General features: G+C 34.5%; 1 protein-coding gene across 6 annotated transcripts in view; it reads right to left on the minus strand.

Moving 5' to 3' along the window:
• Rfx (regulatory transcription factor Rfx) overlaps positions 1-18,212 on the minus strand; it is a 38,434-nt gene that overhangs the window by 7,959 nt on the left and 12,263 nt on the right. For 3 of the 6 annotated variants that reach the window (XM_076409841.1, XM_076409840.1, XM_076409839.1), the window contains exons 3-6: positions 17,627-17,784; positions 17,209-17,365; positions 3,961-4,060; positions 1,711-1,954 (exon numbers count right to left, since the gene is read on the minus strand). In XM_076409841.1, coding sequence (XP_076265956.1) covers positions 1,711-1,954; positions 3,961-4,060; positions 17,209-17,365; positions 17,627-17,752 — 627 coding nt within the window. In that variant the 5' untranslated portion in view covers positions 17,753-17,784. Of the gene's footprint in view, positions 1-1,710; positions 1,955-2,521; positions 2,588-2,624; positions 2,760-3,960; positions 4,061-17,208; positions 17,366-17,626; positions 17,785-18,212 lie in introns of those variants that run through there. The other 3 variants (XM_076409842.1, XM_076409843.1, XM_076409844.1) reach the window with 3 other exon arrangements.

The raw sequence follows: 18,212 nt of genomic DNA on the forward strand, positions 1-18,212 counted from the left end.
CATCATCGGCGTCTCTACGACCACGTTTTTGAAAACGGTATGAACGGTATTTTTTTCAAGAAGCAGTAAAATTAAAGCACGAAATTGTTTTTATCCATTGTTTTGAAAATAACAAAAGCAGTGTCACTTTTAGCACAATAACTCACAAACTTAGGAGTAGAATATCATGAAATTATAATAGCTTCATTTTGAAGGTTAGTACCAACTGAAAAAGGGGGAATGTAATAAAACTAGAGCTATTTATGTGTTACGCCCGGAACTTTTCAGCCCATATGTTAGATTAAAACTGAACTGAAGAGACAGAAAGACACGTTGACATAAATCTATTTTATCCAAGAAGGGTTATCTTAAGTTTTTTATATACCAAAGCCATAATAAACTAAAACTGAAATTTAATGCCGCAACAACGCGATATTTTGACGTCATAACTTTAGATGAGGTGAGTTCATCGTTTTATCGAACGGACTATATATTGTTTTATTTTATTTCAAGTCTTACTGTTTTATTGACCACAGTAGTACTTTAATAATTTTCTGACTGAATGCTATGTGAAGATATTTGAAAAATGACGGCAATATTTTAATCGCTTAAACGTTATTCTTCAGTAAGTAATTCAAAAACTCTGCAAAAATTTTGTGGAAATTGAAGTTATAACAGCATTTTTACTTAAGTATTTTTAAACTACTGTGATAAAACTATACCGATAACCAAACAAATATCAAAATATATGAAAGAAGGAACTATTAAAATTAAAAATGTATGTGCCGCAGACTCCTGAATGATTGATTGACGATTGATTAATCCACGTGAGTCGTAAATGCACGTGTTTAGTGAGACCACTCAAATAGTACAGAAGTTATTGTAAAACTTAATTGGTTGCAACTAATTTTAATCGACTTTTTAAATGTATCAAGATTTCCAGGCATAGAATTTCGGAGCCGGTCTGATTTGAAGATTATATAGGTGTTTAAAGAATTTTTATTAACTTAAATGTGTAAAAATTGATGTAGTTTTGAAACTATAGTGAATGTGTAAATCATTGTATAGTAAAAAGAGTTTTCGATAAGGAAAATCCTGAGACAAAAGCACCATCCTTTCTTTTTTTGTTTTAAAGCATTATCAAATCAAAAACGTAAAAATCTTTCAATTTTAATCGTAAATACAAATTAAATCATAAAACAGAAATAAAATCAGTAATTCTATTGTTACGAATGTATTATTTTATACAATACAAGAAAAAATAAAAGAAATATGATATAATAAACGCTCTATAATATTTATACTGATTCAGATATACTTTTTAGGAATAATTCTGTAGAGTAAACTGTGATTAAATATTACCACTTCTTATATTATTTTTATCAGGGATACTAAGATGTTAAGAAATACATAAACTATAACACTCGATCATAGTAAAACAGCACAAGAACACAAGAGAATTAAGAAGGCGACCTGGAGATGGTCTTTTGCAGACCAATGAAGTATCAAAAAGTTTTTATACTTTTTATTTGGCATAGAAGTAATGGTCTTCATCACAGAAGGCTCCCACTGTATTTTTTCCGGACAAAACTTAAAACATCAAATCTGTTACTGTTAACTTATGGCATTAGGCTAAAATCGTAAATTCACATAGCTACATCAGTCAGAATGAAATCAAGCCGATGATTCTACACCATGATACCATGACCGTAGCATCTATTAGAAACTTACAGCACTCACTGCTTGGGTCCCGATCCTTGTCGATGGTATAAGAGCTTCAGGATCGACCGTATGTTGAACAACGTATTGCCCAGTTGCGGCCGTATAACCGACAGTGGTGCCAGTTACCGCCGTTGTTGAATTCGGTCCGGCGCTAGACGGCGCAGCGGCCGCGTAATATTGTCCCTGAGCTTGTCCGGCGTTCGTTATGGGATATAAAGTTGTAGAGTCACCCACTGTATAAACCGGATAGGCCCTAAAATAAAACCAAGTATTCAATAGCTGATTTTAATAAAAAAAAGGTACACATTACATTTGTCATTGTTAAATAACATTTTCTACAAAAATTTGAGATGAGAGACAAGATTTAAATTTGCACTTTTGGCCTTTATAATTACACTAATGATTAATTAACACAATTAATAATTCGTTATTTATCAAAATAGAAAAATGGCTATTTCAAATGTTATTTTTTATAATGGTATTAATTATATTATAGCTAATAATATAACAACTTGTAATAGTCATGTAAAAATAATAATATAATATAACAAATATAACATACCATAGATAGATTTAAGACTTGAAAATATGAATAACAAAACAAAAATATTAATTAAATCTCCATATTATAACAGGATGATTTTATAAATTAATAATGATTTAATTATAAACACATATTTAAAATTAACATAATCAAAATTTAAAACAAGTTGAAGTTTCTGAAGCAACCAAATCTAAGCAACGCCAATCTGGCTGACGCTTTTGATTTTTAAATAAAAATATTATACCCACAACTAAAATAAAACGAAAAAATCTTTACCAAAACAGCCGGTTCTCCCCAATATCGCCCATTTTTAAGTTCTGTTTTATAATAGGCGCAGCATATTTTAAGTTTACATAAAAATGACAAGAGCTTTTTTTACCTGTCACGCGTCACCTGAGTATCCATGACACTCTGTCTTAAATATTTATATTTTTTCATGTTAACCTATAATAATTAATTACACGCAATAGAATAAACTGTAAAAATAAAATTAGATAGAATTAGAACTGAACGATTTACGAAATATCACCGCTGCAGCATAAACAGGAGTCAAACGGGTTCGGTTTAAAATGGTTTCTCTTATCGTTTAACTATTGCTTTTGGCGAATTATATATAAAAAAATATTGTTTACTATTGAATTTAATATATTAAAAACAATATTCGTCAGTTATTTTGATTTTAGTGTTATTGTCTTTTTAAAACTGTTAAATTGTGTTAAGTGCATTATTTCTAAAATAATCGATTGTTGTACATCATGTAAGTAATTAAAAAAGTTTTAAAATTACATTTTTAAAAACATAAAAGCAATATCTTTGGGGTACTAATTCGATTTAAAATTGTTTCTCTTCTTATCGCTTATTTTAAATATTGTTGTTGACTATTGAGTTTGACATGGAAATAAAATATTCTTTAGTTATTTTGATTGTTGATTTTTGATTATTTATTTTTTAAAATATTTAGTTTTGTTTAAAGTGTATTATTTCTAAAAAAAAGGACTATAGTACGTTATGTAAGTAATAAAAAGTTTTGGGATTAAACATTCTTAAAAATATAAAAGAAGTAAGTTTAGGTACTACATGGGTTTAAAGATGTTTCTTTTCTTACGGTTTAACAACAGTTAACCGTTGAATTATATATTAAAAAATATTGTTTGCTATTGAGTTTATCATAGGATATAAAATATTCTTTAGTTATTTTGATTTTTGGTGGTATATTTATTTTTGAAAATATTCAATTTTATTTAAAGTGTGTTATTTCTAAAACAAAGGATTGTTGTACACCATTAAAGAAAGTTTTAGGATTACATTTCTAAAAATATGGAAGAAATATTTTTAGGGCACTAGTTTGGTTTAAAATTGTTTCTCTTCCTACCGTTCCTACATTGGTGAATTATATATAAAAAAATATTGTTTACTTTTGAGTTTGACATAGTTTTTTATTTTTGATGGTATATTTACTTTTAAAAATATTAAATTGTATTTAAAGTGCACTATTTCTGAAATAATCGAATGTTGTACGGCATGTACGTAATTTAAAGAAGTTTTATGATTTTTTTTTAGATATAAAGAAAATATGTTTAAGCTTTAAGTTACGAGTTTTAATATTGATGAATATAAATAACTTGTGTTAGAAGAAAACTATTATTATAAATTTATTTCTTATTAGTATTAGTATTTTGAATTTATTTTTTAAACAATATTTTAAGTTTACTTACATTTGTGTTTGTCCACCGTTGGTCTGAGAGGCGTAAATCTCTTGTTCAACATACTGAATATGATAACTCTGATGCGAAGCCACTGCGTCCCCCTCCGCAACTGCAAAAAAATAACAAATAAGTTAACGAGCGCTGCGAGAACGAGAATTTGATAAAATCGAATATATATCGCACCGTCGTGAAATTTTCGCCAATTACTCGCATCGTGATTGTAGAACATGTCCGGTCCGCGGATCCAGATCGTGACAACATCTACCCAGAGCAACGACACCCGACTGGAGCAAAAATCACATGCTGCTGCGTTACATCAATTGGGTAGTCGTTCAGGTAAAAGTAATTCAATCACTTTTATTAACTTCCACCCCCCCGAGCCGGGTTGTATACAACGGTACGATATAAGTATATGGGGAGATGTGTTACACTGTGACAGTTATCACGACACAAAAAGAATATGAAAGGTGGGAGGGGGAGAGGGTGGTGGTGGTAGCGGTGGTGGTGTTGCAGGAAGATGTTCGGGTTTTTGATGGGGGGTGTGGGTAACACAAAGGGATTCATTTACGACGATTTTCATTATGCTCGGTCTTGTTTTTTATCTGGGATATTAACTTGGCTTGGTAAGAATCATGTCGAGCGAATTACATATGGAAAATTAAGTTTTTTACCTGTAGCACCGTTACGATTCTTTGGACTCATAGCTGGTATATTTAATATATTTTTCTTCGCGCTTAGAACTATAGTCTATTTAAAAGAACAGCCAACTAACGTCATCGATATGTTTAATGTAACAGGTCAATTGAAAAGTCCCCGGCCTGATACATAGATGGTGCTACTAGAATTAAATCCATATGTTCTTTAGTTAGCCATAAGCCTCAAAAAATGCGGGTATAAATTTAACAGTTGTCGGATCATTAGTTTTTGAATTATAGCATTTTGAGTGAAGCAACTTTTGTTATTGTGAAAAAAATGGATAAAAAGGAAATTCGCGTGTTGATAAAATATTGCTTTTTGAAGGTAAAAAATACAGTTGAAGCAAAAACTTGGCTTGATGCCGAGTTTCCTGACACTGTCCCAGGAAAATCAACTATCAAGGATTGGTATGCTAAGTTTAGACGTGGTGAAATGAGCACCGAAGACGGTGAACGCAGTGGACACCCAAAAGAGGTTGGTACCGACGAAAACATTTTAAAAAATTCACAAAATGATTTTGAATAGCCGTAAATTAAAATTGAATGAAATAGCAGAAACTCTAAAGATATCAACTGAACGTGTACATCATATCATTCACGAATATTTGGGTATGAGAAAGTTCTGTGTAAAGTGGGTGCCGCGCGAGCTCACTTTTGACCAAAAACAACGACGAGTTGATGATTCGGAGCCGTGTTTGAAGATGATGACTTAATAAACCCGAGTTTTTGCGTCGATAGTCCAATCGACAGTCATCCGAGTGGACTGCACACGATGAACCCGCTTCAAAACGTGGGAAAACGCAACAGTCGGCTGGCAAGGTTATGGCGTCTGTATTTTGAGATGCACATGGAATAATTTTCATTGACTACCTTGAAAAAGGAAGGACCATCAACAGCGACTATTACATAACGTTATTGGACCGTTTGAAGGGCGAAATCGCCGAAAATCGGCCGCATTTAAAAAAAAGAAAGTGCTGCTTCACCAAGACAATGCATCGTGTCAAAAATCGATGAATTGGGCTTCGAATTGCGTCCTCATCCACCGTATTCTCAAGATCTGGACCTCAGCGAAGAAATATACGTCGAATGAAGAGGTATCGAGAAGTTGGAGGGTCGCTATAATCAGTGTATAACCCTTGAAGGGAATTATGTTGAATAAAAAAAACTAACTTTGCCAAAAAAATGTGTTTTGCTATGGTAGGTCGGGGACTTTTCAATTGACCTGTTAAAAGTCTTCTTTTTACCAAAGAGGGTATATCTGGAGTGGACCTACAGTTAGTTTAACGTCGGCTCCGAATCACGGTCCTCGGCATTAAGTCTACCGATTAGCGAGTGGCCAACTTAGTAATCATCCCGAAAGACATCCGGTCTTACCCAGCCTGGTTACCGGGATCATTTTCCTTGTCGAATTTTACATTCTTGTCTAGGATAATCACAAATGTTAAACAATCACAAACATAAATTTACAACCATGCCCCAGCAGGATTCGAACTCGCGACTATCGTAACAGTAGGTCACTGCCATTACCACTGCGCCAACCAAGCCGGCAATTACTATTATTAGAAATTAGATTAAAACTGACTTTTTTCGTTGAAGTTAATTAGAACTATAGTATATTTGAAAAATTCATAAATTATAAATTAATTTATTACTACATTTGATTTGTACTTGGATTGATTCACAAGCAAAATTCAAGTGCAAGATAAATACATCAATATGTATTCCTCAATTATAAAATTATAATAATACTATAGTTTACACTAAAGGTATGCACTTTATATAAGTTCGTATGGTTTGGTTCGCTTCAATCTTCTGATATCCTGCGCGTTGTATAGTAGCTGCATTGCTTCCACGTTAGTATGATTTAGTAATCTATTTTCGATTTCCTCGAATAAAAGAGTTTTTAGACAAATTAATGGTTTTGGTGTTCTAAACCCTTTCACATATTACAACTTCGTTCAAAAATTCAATGAATGATAAGATTGATGTTGCGAACATTGATAAAACTGTACAAAAAAAAATACTTCGAACAAATATCATAACAATAAGCAGAAGGAATGTTTGACAAGCTACGTGCACCGAAAGCCGCCCCCTCCCCCTCCCCTTCTACTGAACGCACGCCGAAAGAAATTAATGATTAAGCAGGACACGTAAGATGATGCACAGATAATCCCGCGCGATCACCTGCATGACGTTCATCAAACGCGTGTCCAACCAGGCGTGCATAAGCTCACATATTGTCGGACTGTTATCTAATTGGGGTTGCCTAGGAATAAGGGACGAGCAAAGGTGAGCGACAAGGAGGGGTAGGCGCCGCGCGACGGGGGACACCTCCCCGTCTCCGTCCAGTCGAATTACAGCGGGGTTTTTTCCCTCGGCCGATGGGTTCCGTGATTATTACCAGATTTTCTTATGAGCAGGTACGAGATTAATACCAGTTAATTGGGAGGGTGGACTTCAAAGGGGGAGTCGGAGGAGTTTTCTAGTTCGGTTATTAGCCCGATTCGGTTTAATTTAAATTAGGTCTCGGACTTGAAACGGCTTCTTGGCGTGGAAATTACGGGCTGCATCAATCGACGAATGTTACGAAACTCTTACAAAAGCTGTCGCTTCGGAGTGAGTGTTGTTTTAATAACTCGACTGACGATTTATTTTCGATAAGAAATCATTTTTCAATGCGCCTTCGTATTTTACAAGTCCACACAGTGAAATAATGAAAATATTTAAACAGATAATATGAGTTCATCATGGTTCAAAAGAACTGAAACCTTAGACTTATCTGACTGCCACGGTTAAAGCTAGTGCATTTGAGAAACTCATTTTAAAAAGATTAGTTAGAGTTATAACCACTTATTACTATTTATGGAGGTTTTCGTGTAATTTATTGAATGAAACTATGTTTCCCTTAACACTTTATTAATAACACTAACTATTATACAACTAATTAACTAATGTTTGACATAATTAACGTCAAACGTAACTTGGACGTCGAAAGATGAATGATATAAAAATAATCTAGGAAAATGCTAAAAATATTAGAAATGAATCATGAAAACAAAAAACAAACGAATAATGAAAACTACGAAAAAGAGTTTTGGTTATACTATATATATTTTGGCCACCGGGATATTTAAGAAAGTATTCTAGTTTAGAAATTTGAAAGAATCGATATTTTTTCCATATTTTAAAAGCTTAACCAAGAGTATGCCCTCAAAAGAATTCTTCAGATTTTAAATTATTTTCAGAGATATAGCTGTTTTAGTGACGCCTTTTTTAGATTTTGAAAAGTCCTGTCAATGGGGCAGATCCTTAAAAGGTTAAGCTGCTTTCAGGATATAAAAAAAATCCATTTTCAGAATTATGAATAAATTATACATAGTTGTTGGCACCAACCCCAAAATGTTCATTGAAAACACCCGTGAAATGACGAGGCAGTAATCACTAACCCTAAGCTGTTAGCTGGCTAATTGTTTCTTTGTCAATGGCGACAAATTGAAATCTTATGCAAATATTGAGACGAACTTTAGAAAATAATGTTTAATAAAAATACGTGCATCATCCAAAACAATCGTATTTTTTATCAAATGAAAATTAATGCATGAAACAACCTAGTTATTGTTACGCGCCCTATTTATTCGAGAGTTAAGAGTTCTTTTGATATAACAGTTTTATTTAACAAGTATATATTGATACATATCAATATTAAACTGGATTTTCGAAGAGCACTTGCTTGTACAACTAAAAACTTTGACATAACATTTCGTAAAATAATTATTTTAAGTGTAATTATTATAACTGTTTGTTTTACGTTATGAAATGGAAATTACTGATGCATTATTTTGTGTCGTTACGAACAAAATTGAATACAGTAATCCCTCGTTATTGGGGGGGATGACATTCCGATAAGATAGCAGCGGTTGGATTAAACTTAAAATCTCCGGATGTCCGGGCGCATTGTCAATAAGCAGAAGTACTTTAAATGGTAGTGACTTTGAGACCAAATACTGTTTAACACTAGGCACAAAACAAATAGTAAACCAGTCTGTGAATCGCGTCATCATAACCCAAGCATTAGGATTTACTCTCTAAAACACAGGCAGACAATCCTTCTTTTTATTTTCCGAGGGACGTGATTCGTAAACAAGAATTAGCTTCACAATAAAATCATCTGAAGCGTTACAACAAAAAAGAGAGAATCGGTTCTTAGTTGTCTTAAACTGAAAAAAACGCGGTAGGTGAAACCGCGTGTAACGTAAAATGTAATAGATTATTAAAATTGTTCATTGGTCATTCATCAGCCTGTGCAAAGCTATCTTAAATAAATTCATCTGGTTTTTCCAGCTAGAAAAAGTCACAGATCAAAACGGACAATATGATTTAACAAGCTGTATGATACCACATGGACTGAAAATTCCCGGACCTAACACATAGATGGCGCTAGTTTTATTGCATTCGCCGCTTTTTCAGTTAGTACTGACTTTCAGAAAAAAGCTGTTAAAATTTCATGATATTCTACTCATAAGTTTGTGAGTTATTGTGTTAAGAATGACACTACTATTGTGATTTTCAAAACAATGGATCAAAAACAATTTCGTGTATTAATTTTACATTGCTTCTTGATGGGACAAATTACCGTTGAAAAGTGTTATAAGGACTCCATTAGAAATAGCAATAAAACGTTGGTTTGGTGACATCGTAGAGACACCGATGATGCAGAACGCAGTGGACATTCAAATGAGGTGGTAACACCAAAAACATTTTTAAAAAACCAGCAAAATCGTTTTGAATGATCGAAAAGTGAAGTTGCGTGAGTTAGCTAACGTCATAAAGATATCAAAAGAACATGTTGGTTTTATATTGCATGAGCATTTGAATACGGGAAAGCTATGTTCAAAGTGGGTGCCTCAGTTGCTCACTGTTGGTCAAAGAACGTATTGATGACCATGTTTAAACGTAACGAACCGGAATTTTTGTATCGATATATGATAATGCCTGAAACATGGATCCATTACTTCACTCCCGAATCAAAATGATCGTCATCTGAGTGGACAGCAATTGGTGACAGGCGTATGTTGAAGCAAAAGATAAATCGTTCAACAAAAGTGGTATTGAAATGTTAGAGCGGCGCTGCAATGATTGTGTGGCCTGGATGCAGACTACGTTGATGAATAAAACTGGTATTTCGAAGTGCACTTATTTGAATACAACTAAAAATGTTGACATAGCATTTTATAAAATTATTATTATAAGTAATAATTCCTTCGTTTTACGTTATTAAATAGAAATTACTGATGCATTATTTTGTACCGTTACGAACAAAAATTGAATTTATTAAAATTGTTCATTAACAACTCACTAGTCTCTGCAGAATTATCGTAATAAAACTCATCTGGTTGAGTTTTCCGCCTAGAAAGTCATAGAATGATAGAACGGCATAGCTAATGGTGATTAGTATCAGATATATGAAAAAATCTCCTCGAAAAATCCGAAATAACTTATCCGCAACTCAATATAACAGGTCAATTGAAAAGTTCCCGGCCTGACACATAGATGGCGCTACTAGAATTAAATCCACACGTTTTTTAGTTATTACTAACCCTTAAAAGATGGGTGTATAAATTTGACAGCTGTCGGATAATTAGTTTGTGAATTATAGCATTTTGAGTGAAGCAACTTTTGTTATTGTGAAAAAAATGGTTAAAAAGGAATTTCGCGTGTTGATAAAATATTATTTTTTGAAGGGAAAAATACAGTTGAAGCAAAAATTTGACTTGATGCCGAGTTTTCGGACACTGCCCCAGGAAAATCAACCATGAAGGATTGGTATGCTAAGTTTAAACGTGGTGAAATGAGCACCGAAGACGGTGACGACAGTGGACGCTCAAAAGAGATTGTTACCAACGAAAACAAAGAAAACATCCATAAAATAATTTTGAATGACCGTAAATTGAAATTGAATGAAATAGCAGACACTCTAAAGATATCAACTGAACATGTACATCATACAATTCACGAATATTTGGGTATGAGAAAGCTCTGCAAACTGGGTGCCGCGCGAGCTCACTTTTGTCCAAAAACAACGACGAGTTGATGATTCGGAGCAGTGTTTGAAGATGATCAAGCGTAATAAACACGAGTTTTTGCGTCGATATGTGACAATGAATGAAACATGATTCCATCATTTCACTCCGAAGTCCAATCGACAGTCATCCGAGTGGACTGCCACGTGCAACCCGCTCCAAAGCGTGGGAAAACGCAAAGTTATGCCAGCTGGCAAAGTTATGGCCTCTGTATTTTGAGATGCACATAGAATAATTTTCATTGACTACCTTGAAAAACATCATCAGCGAAGAGGAATAGTAGGCGAAACTGACACAGACCGATGAACATATTAACAAGTATTGTGGCTCGACAACATAAAACGACCACAATAACAACAGTAACAGCAGAATTCAACGCTCACCCGAGTAATACTCTTTCGACACAAACAGTACGACGGCAACTCCGCAAAATTAACATTCATGGAAGGGCTACGATACGAAACCCTTTATAACCAAAGCTAGCTGCGAAAGAAGTGGTATTAACGATCATAAATAGTTAAGCTGCGAGTATATTTTTATTGTTTTTCAAAGTACTCGCTACAATGATCGATACACTTTTACATACGCTTAAACACTTTTCAAAACATTCATTCCATTCCGAATGAGGTATCTTCAAAACATGATTTTTGAACGCTTCCATAGCTTCTTCGGGCAATGGAAATCGTTGACCACGCAGTTTATTCTTCACGGATGGGAATAAAAAGAAGTCATTGTGTGCCAAATGAGGGCTGTGCGGCGGATGACCCATCGATTCGATTTTTGCTCGAGTGCTCAAATAGTCTTTTGTTTGAGTCGATGTGTGAGAGCTCGCATTGTCATGATGAAGAACAATCCGGCGTCTCTTGTTTGTTTTCCTTAATTCATCGAAGACTTCTTCTTCTTCGAAGACCGAAGAAATAGGCCAGCATACCATTTTCTTTGAAGTGATTTGTGCGCGAACAACTTTTGTTGGATTTGGTTTATCTTGGAACACACATACAGTCGACTACTGCTTCCTTTCAGGCTCATACGAATATATCCATGATTCGTCACCTGTCACGATTTTATAAACGTCCTTCGAAGCACTGCGAATGAATTTCTTAAGCATTTCTTTGCACCAATCGACACGAGCCCTTTTTTGACCGATTGTCAAATTGTGTGGGATCCAACGCGAACATAACCTTTGCACAGCTAAGTGTTCATCTAAAATCCATAAATCATCGTTCATAAAAATACTTAGGGATGCACACTGGACATGAATCTCACACACTGGACTCTCACATTTTGGACGACCTTCACGAAACTCTTCGCACAACGAACTACGACCACGAATGAATTCACTAAACCAGCGATACACGGTGGTTTTTGATGGAGCTTCATCGCCAAAAATCAAGTTAAGTTGATTGTTGATTAAGACTCTTGTGATAATCCACGCTGAAAATCGTAAAACATCATCGTACGAAAATGTTCACGATTCAGTTCCATTTTTTGCCGAGACGAAACTTTCAAATAAATATAAAATAAACAAATAGCGTCCGTGCGACAAAATGTTCTCGGTACGTATATCGTCAAAAATGTCAAACTTTACGATGGAACCGTCAAATGAACTCACATGACAACAGTGTTGCCGAAATATAAATAGTGACCGTAGTATAATAATGTACCCATACGTACAGCCGAAAAGGTTCAATCTTCGTTTGAGGAGCATCAAATGATATCATCAAACATCTTCGCTGGTCAGCACAATTGCCACACCTCAACATAATTCAACGAACGTTATGGGGAGTGTTAGAGTAGAGGCTGAGAAATAGATTTCAATTAGCAGATGTTTCTCACAAGAATGGGACATGGGCAAAGTGATTTTACAGCACGACAACGAGCCTTATAAAAAATCAGCCAAGGAAGCGTTGAAAGGACTTGGATGAGCCATATTATCGCACCGGTTATACTCCCCAGACTTTACCCCGTCCGACTATCAGCTTTTCGCATTAATGGGACACGCACTTGCAGAGAAGAACTTCGCCAATTTCGAAGAAGTTAGAAAAGAATGATTTTGCTCAAAGGACAATGGCATCTATAAATTGTCTGAAAGAATAGCAAGATGTATAGAATCAAACGAAAAATACTTGAAAATTGTGTAGTTTCTTTCGAAAAAACCGGTAATGATTTTCCGGTACAACTGGTAAGGTTACCAAACAACAGCAAGATGGAAGGAACAGAACTACTGGACAGCACGCAGGAAATCAGAAGATTAAAACAAACCACAGAAACTTGAATAAAGCGTATAGGTGTTATTACCCGGATTTAGTTCCTGTAAATTAATTTAACTTGGAAAACAGTTGCTCATGACTTGGTTCAAACACAAATGAAAAGTAGTAATAAATTAATTTACAATTAAAATTATAGTAAGAATGCCTATTAAAAGATGTTATATTAAAAAAATATTCATCACACGTTGTCTTCCGAATATCACTTGTTTTGATCAATATGATTCAGCAACATCGTCATTCTTATAAACGGTGCCCGACATTTAACTCCTCTTATGTGACATCAAAAGACCCTGGCGCTTTTATAATAACGGTTTTCGACGTACAATATTTGTAGGGAGACATTTTCAGATTGATGTTTCATATCAATTTGTAAAACAACTGAGAAAACGTACCGAATCATCTTATATATATCTCTTTTATAATTAAGAGTGTATGCGACTTGACGTAGCGTTGATATCTCCGAGAATATTACACGCATCTTGGCCTATTATTGAAAATTCGTAGCAAATCCTTAGAAAAGTCAAAGAATATCGACATATTAGCATTTTCTTGTTAGAGCTTGAAGAGACTTTTAGAGTCTTAATTATTTCGAAAGGCGTTAAAAAGATGCTATATCGTGGTTACCGAGACAAGATCAAAAATCGCAAAGAAGCGATGTGAAATACTGGTTCTTGAAATACGTTCCTGATGTTTTTCCTGACTGATAGCACCAATTTCAAATAACTCAAGCGTTGGGTATGCGGTAAGGTTGCAAGAGAATCGTCCACCACGAGCTACTTCCCTCACTCACTCCTCTGAGGACTGCTAGAGTAAATGATGAGAAAAGTTGACGACACCGGACTATACATTTATCTCATTGCCCGTTAAAAATTACGATTATTACCCTCTGACGATTGAGTGCTTTACAGGTGGCGTAGAAAGAAAATATACAGCAAAATATACTAGGTGCACCGGAAAACTATTACCAGTTTTTTTCTAATAGATGTCGCTAGGCTTAAGTATGCAATATATGTAATCTACTGACATCAAGCTTCAAAGCTATACATGTTTAATTTTGTGAAACTAACACCGTCATAGATTTATACCTTTTTGAAAATGTCAAGTATCGTATGTGAAAACCTGCATTTGCGGCACGTACCTGCATCTTATGTAATCAAAAGAAAAAATCAAAGAACGTTCTGGTAGACTGAGAAAGTTTGAAGATACGAAACTTCAAGAGTTATTGGATGAAGATCGAACCCAAACTCAAAAACAATTGGCGGAAGCGTTAAATATGGCGAAAGCAACGATTTGCGACCCATTACGAGCAATCGGGAAAATCCAAAAGATAGAAAGATGGGTTCCGCATCAGTTGAAAGACGGAAAAGATGGAAAATTCGAAAAATGACGAGTAACGAAAAGAGGATTTATTTTTAAAACTCTAAGCGCAAAAATTCATGGTGATCACCTGGCGAAGCCGGCCGATAGACGACTCGCAAGGCTAAAATCGTTTTGGTCGCAAGACAAGTGCTCTGTGTTTGGTGGGACCAGAGTGGCGTGGTATATTACGAGCAGTTGAAACTTGGTGAAGCTGTTAATAGTGATCGCTATCGACAACAAATAATCAATTAGGACCATACCTTGATCGAAAAACGTCCAGAATGGTCCCGAAGACATGGTAAAGTGATTTTACAGCAGGATAACGCGCCTTCTCATAAATGGGACATATTATCACACCCGCCATACTCTCCAGACCTTGCCACATCCGACCATCAACAATTCTCATTAATGGTTCACGCACGACACACGCACGCGCTAATTTCGAAGAAGTTAGAGATGAATGGTTTTGTTCAAAGGACAAACAGTTTTTTTTTGGGAAGGCATCCATAAATTGCCTGAAAGATGGGCAAGATGTATAGATTCTTTTTGTTCTGGCCTAAATCCAGGCGGTGGAATGCATGACGTATACCAAGTCGCGGAGACTTGCACCGAAGTGACAAGTTCGACCGGGTTATATAGGACTGCCTCTGGGCTTACCAATACGCTGTGGGTCGCTACTACTACCGCATTAAATTTGGGGATATGGCACCCGCTGATCGGGCAAACGTTATTGGGCACGAGGACTCGACGAAACTATAGATTCGCGAACTTCAGTTAATGCACGACTGGGTACTGTTATATGGGGGTAAAAATTTTGATTACAACGACGAATGAGGTCGTTTCAGGCTGGAAAAGAAGGAGGTTAGCGGTGACGCGGTACTAAGCTCCTAGCATGTCGACCAGCTCGCGAACAAGCGCATTTTCAGAAGAATTTGAGCTGAGTTGTTGTTTGTGGAATGATTGAGACATGAAGTGCTCTATTTCTGGACTGTCAGTTTCCCTATGAATTTGATTATTTCTGACAAACCATGGAGCGTTTAAGATTCTCCTGAAGTTCTTATTTTGGAAAACTTGAAGCCGTTTCACCTGGTTGGGTGTAACAAACGTAGAGGAATGATGTACACAATCAAATTGCCAATATTATGAACAAATACATTTTTCTGTTTTCTTGAAAATTATGTAGTTTTTTTTCGAAGTTAATGACCTTCTGGTACACCTGATATTGTATGTTGTTATTAGCAACTACTATAATTCATATATTGTTTTCCTTTTATCTAACATCAAAATATACAACTAAAAGTGGGTAAAAAGTAAAAACCACATAATTTTCTAAATTTTATGGATGTTTGTATTGTGTACGACTCCATTTCAATAAATATCACACAATACAGTTCAGAAATTATGTCAGACACACACATAACCTTAACGCCATCTATTTTCCTTTCGAATTATCGAATTATCTCGAAAAATACCAATCCTTTGAAGATTGGCGGTGAAAAGTAATATATACATTTTAATAACTCTATGAAAACAAAAGTAAGTAAACAGAATTCCATCAACGTTCATTCATACTAACAATTATACTTTAATACCTCAAATACTATGCTGTTAAAAATCTTTATAAACAACAAAAAATCCCATTAACTGAAAATTGAAGAACAATCGTCCTAATATGACACGTGATATTTTTACACGTTATTCAATGGAATCCCTTCACTAAATATTATTAACTACTAACTGAAGATAGCCTGCTTCGAAAGTTAGTGATACTAACTTCTACAGAAAAACAAGGAGGAACATGAACAAGGAAAATGAGTTGAAATTTGATGGAGGATTTACAAGGAGGAACATAAACACCAATAGGTATTATATAGATATATATAAAAATAAATAATCGTTTAAAATAAAACATTTTACAATTTTTAATATATTAAGGGATTCATTAAATAATATTGTTAATTCATATTTAACATATATTCATCTCATCACCTCTAAAAGTACGAGTTAAGGCATTGTCGAAAGATAATCAAAAGTTTACACGGTTACTATCAAATTATATAAATAAAACAATTCATATATTAATAATCTCATAATTACTATTATATATATATATATATATATATATATATATATATATATATATATATATATTATATACATATTATTGCCTTGTGGCTACGATATATTTATTGAATCAAATATACAAATAAAGTTTGATATAAATAAAGTAGGCGGTAATTATATAAAACTCCATGTGAACTTGATGAAAAACTGATCGGTGACAAACTACCACCTGTTTATATGTGTTTAAAAATAAACAAAAACAAGCGAGCATGCAAAAATAAATGTTTGTGCCTTACCTACTGCGATTGGTGTTAAAGATGTGTAAGATCTACCGGCAGCTTCTGTAGTTAGCAGCATTAAAAAATATCGACTGGTGTTAGTTCTGTTATGACTATAAAAGAAGCGACAGCAACCAAAATTCGAAGAGAGTAACATGTTAAAGTTGCATAAAATAAAGTTTCTCTACGTTCTAATCATGCTCACTTTTACTCTAATACACTACAGTTCAGATCATTGACTTTTTTATTATTGATAATTTTATGAACGTACACATTTAATGACTTATAAATATTTCAAAAAGTAATATTTAAATTTAAAAGGATTCTTATTAGACATTTATTATTTATTTATTTCATTTTACATAGACATATACATTCATATATACATGTAGTACATTATTTAACTAATTAATATTAATATACTATCAATGTTATTATCTTTGTTTCTTGTTTGATTACCTTTTGAATTATATTTAGTTGAATCTAAATTAAGCTGGAACAAGATACTTACCAGTAACTGTTATAAAATGTGGAGATGCTGTAGTGATATTATCCTCTTGAGACTCAGTTTCCTGATCTGGCCCACCAGTGCTCTCGTTACTAGAGTCCCCAGTTTGTTCCAAAGCAATCACAGGCACACCGTTAACTAATGTCCCACTAGCAGCTCCCTAAAATGACAACAAAATATTTATTTACTGCCTGTTATATCGCTACATCAGTCTATTTATTACCGAACAGGGAAAATCCTTCAGACATACTGAATCTTCCACCCTGACTGTTTAGATTTTAATAGGAAAAGTAGATATATAGGGAAATGGGAGTGTAACCAAGACTATCACATAGACGAGTGACAAAGGAGGATGAAAAACAAGCTTAGAAGCGATAAAAAGGTGCTACCTGTAGAGCACTTGTATCAGATTCGAGATTACCTGATGCAAACTGGCTGGCAACACGATGAGCTGGGTCGGTTGAGGCTGGGCAGGGGGCGTTGTTGCAGGAGCGGGGGTAGGCGGACTACTACCGCCTCCTGCTGCAAAGCGAGCTGTGGTTGCCATGGTCCCGTCTCCAGGGCTACTCCTGCTCTTATCTGAAACAGCCAACCAGATGAAAGTATGTTGTATATACGATACTGAGAAAGTTTGTAGGGCATGTGTTCGAAGCATCCACTGAGCTTTTAACATTTTTTATCTGTAGCAATTCTAGCTAATAAATTGACTGTAACAGGTAATTTAAAAAAAGAAGGGTATAGTTCCTAGTTTTCTCCGGCAATAGTGATTATGAAAAAAAAAAACAAAAACAGCATCAAAACTTACAATAGAATTTCTGTGAAAGGAAGTGTTCGGATATAATATTGTAGAGTCTTCTCACAAAAAATAACGATAGATGAAAAAATGGTTGTTTAATTAATTTATTTTATAACATAATTATAAAAAATATTAGTAATAATAAAAGTATAAATATATAATGAATGTGATATTACAGTATAATTACAAAATCAATGATATATGGGAACAT

Source organism: Rhynchophorus ferrugineus, unplaced genomic scaffold (genome assembly GCF_030347505.1).
Source record: "Rhynchophorus ferrugineus isolate W39M unplaced genomic scaffold, kcgeb_rfMv2 rfM7, whole genome shotgun sequence".
In the NCBI taxonomy this organism is placed as follows: domain Eukaryota; kingdom Metazoa; phylum Arthropoda; class Insecta; order Coleoptera; family Curculionidae; genus Rhynchophorus; species Rhynchophorus ferrugineus.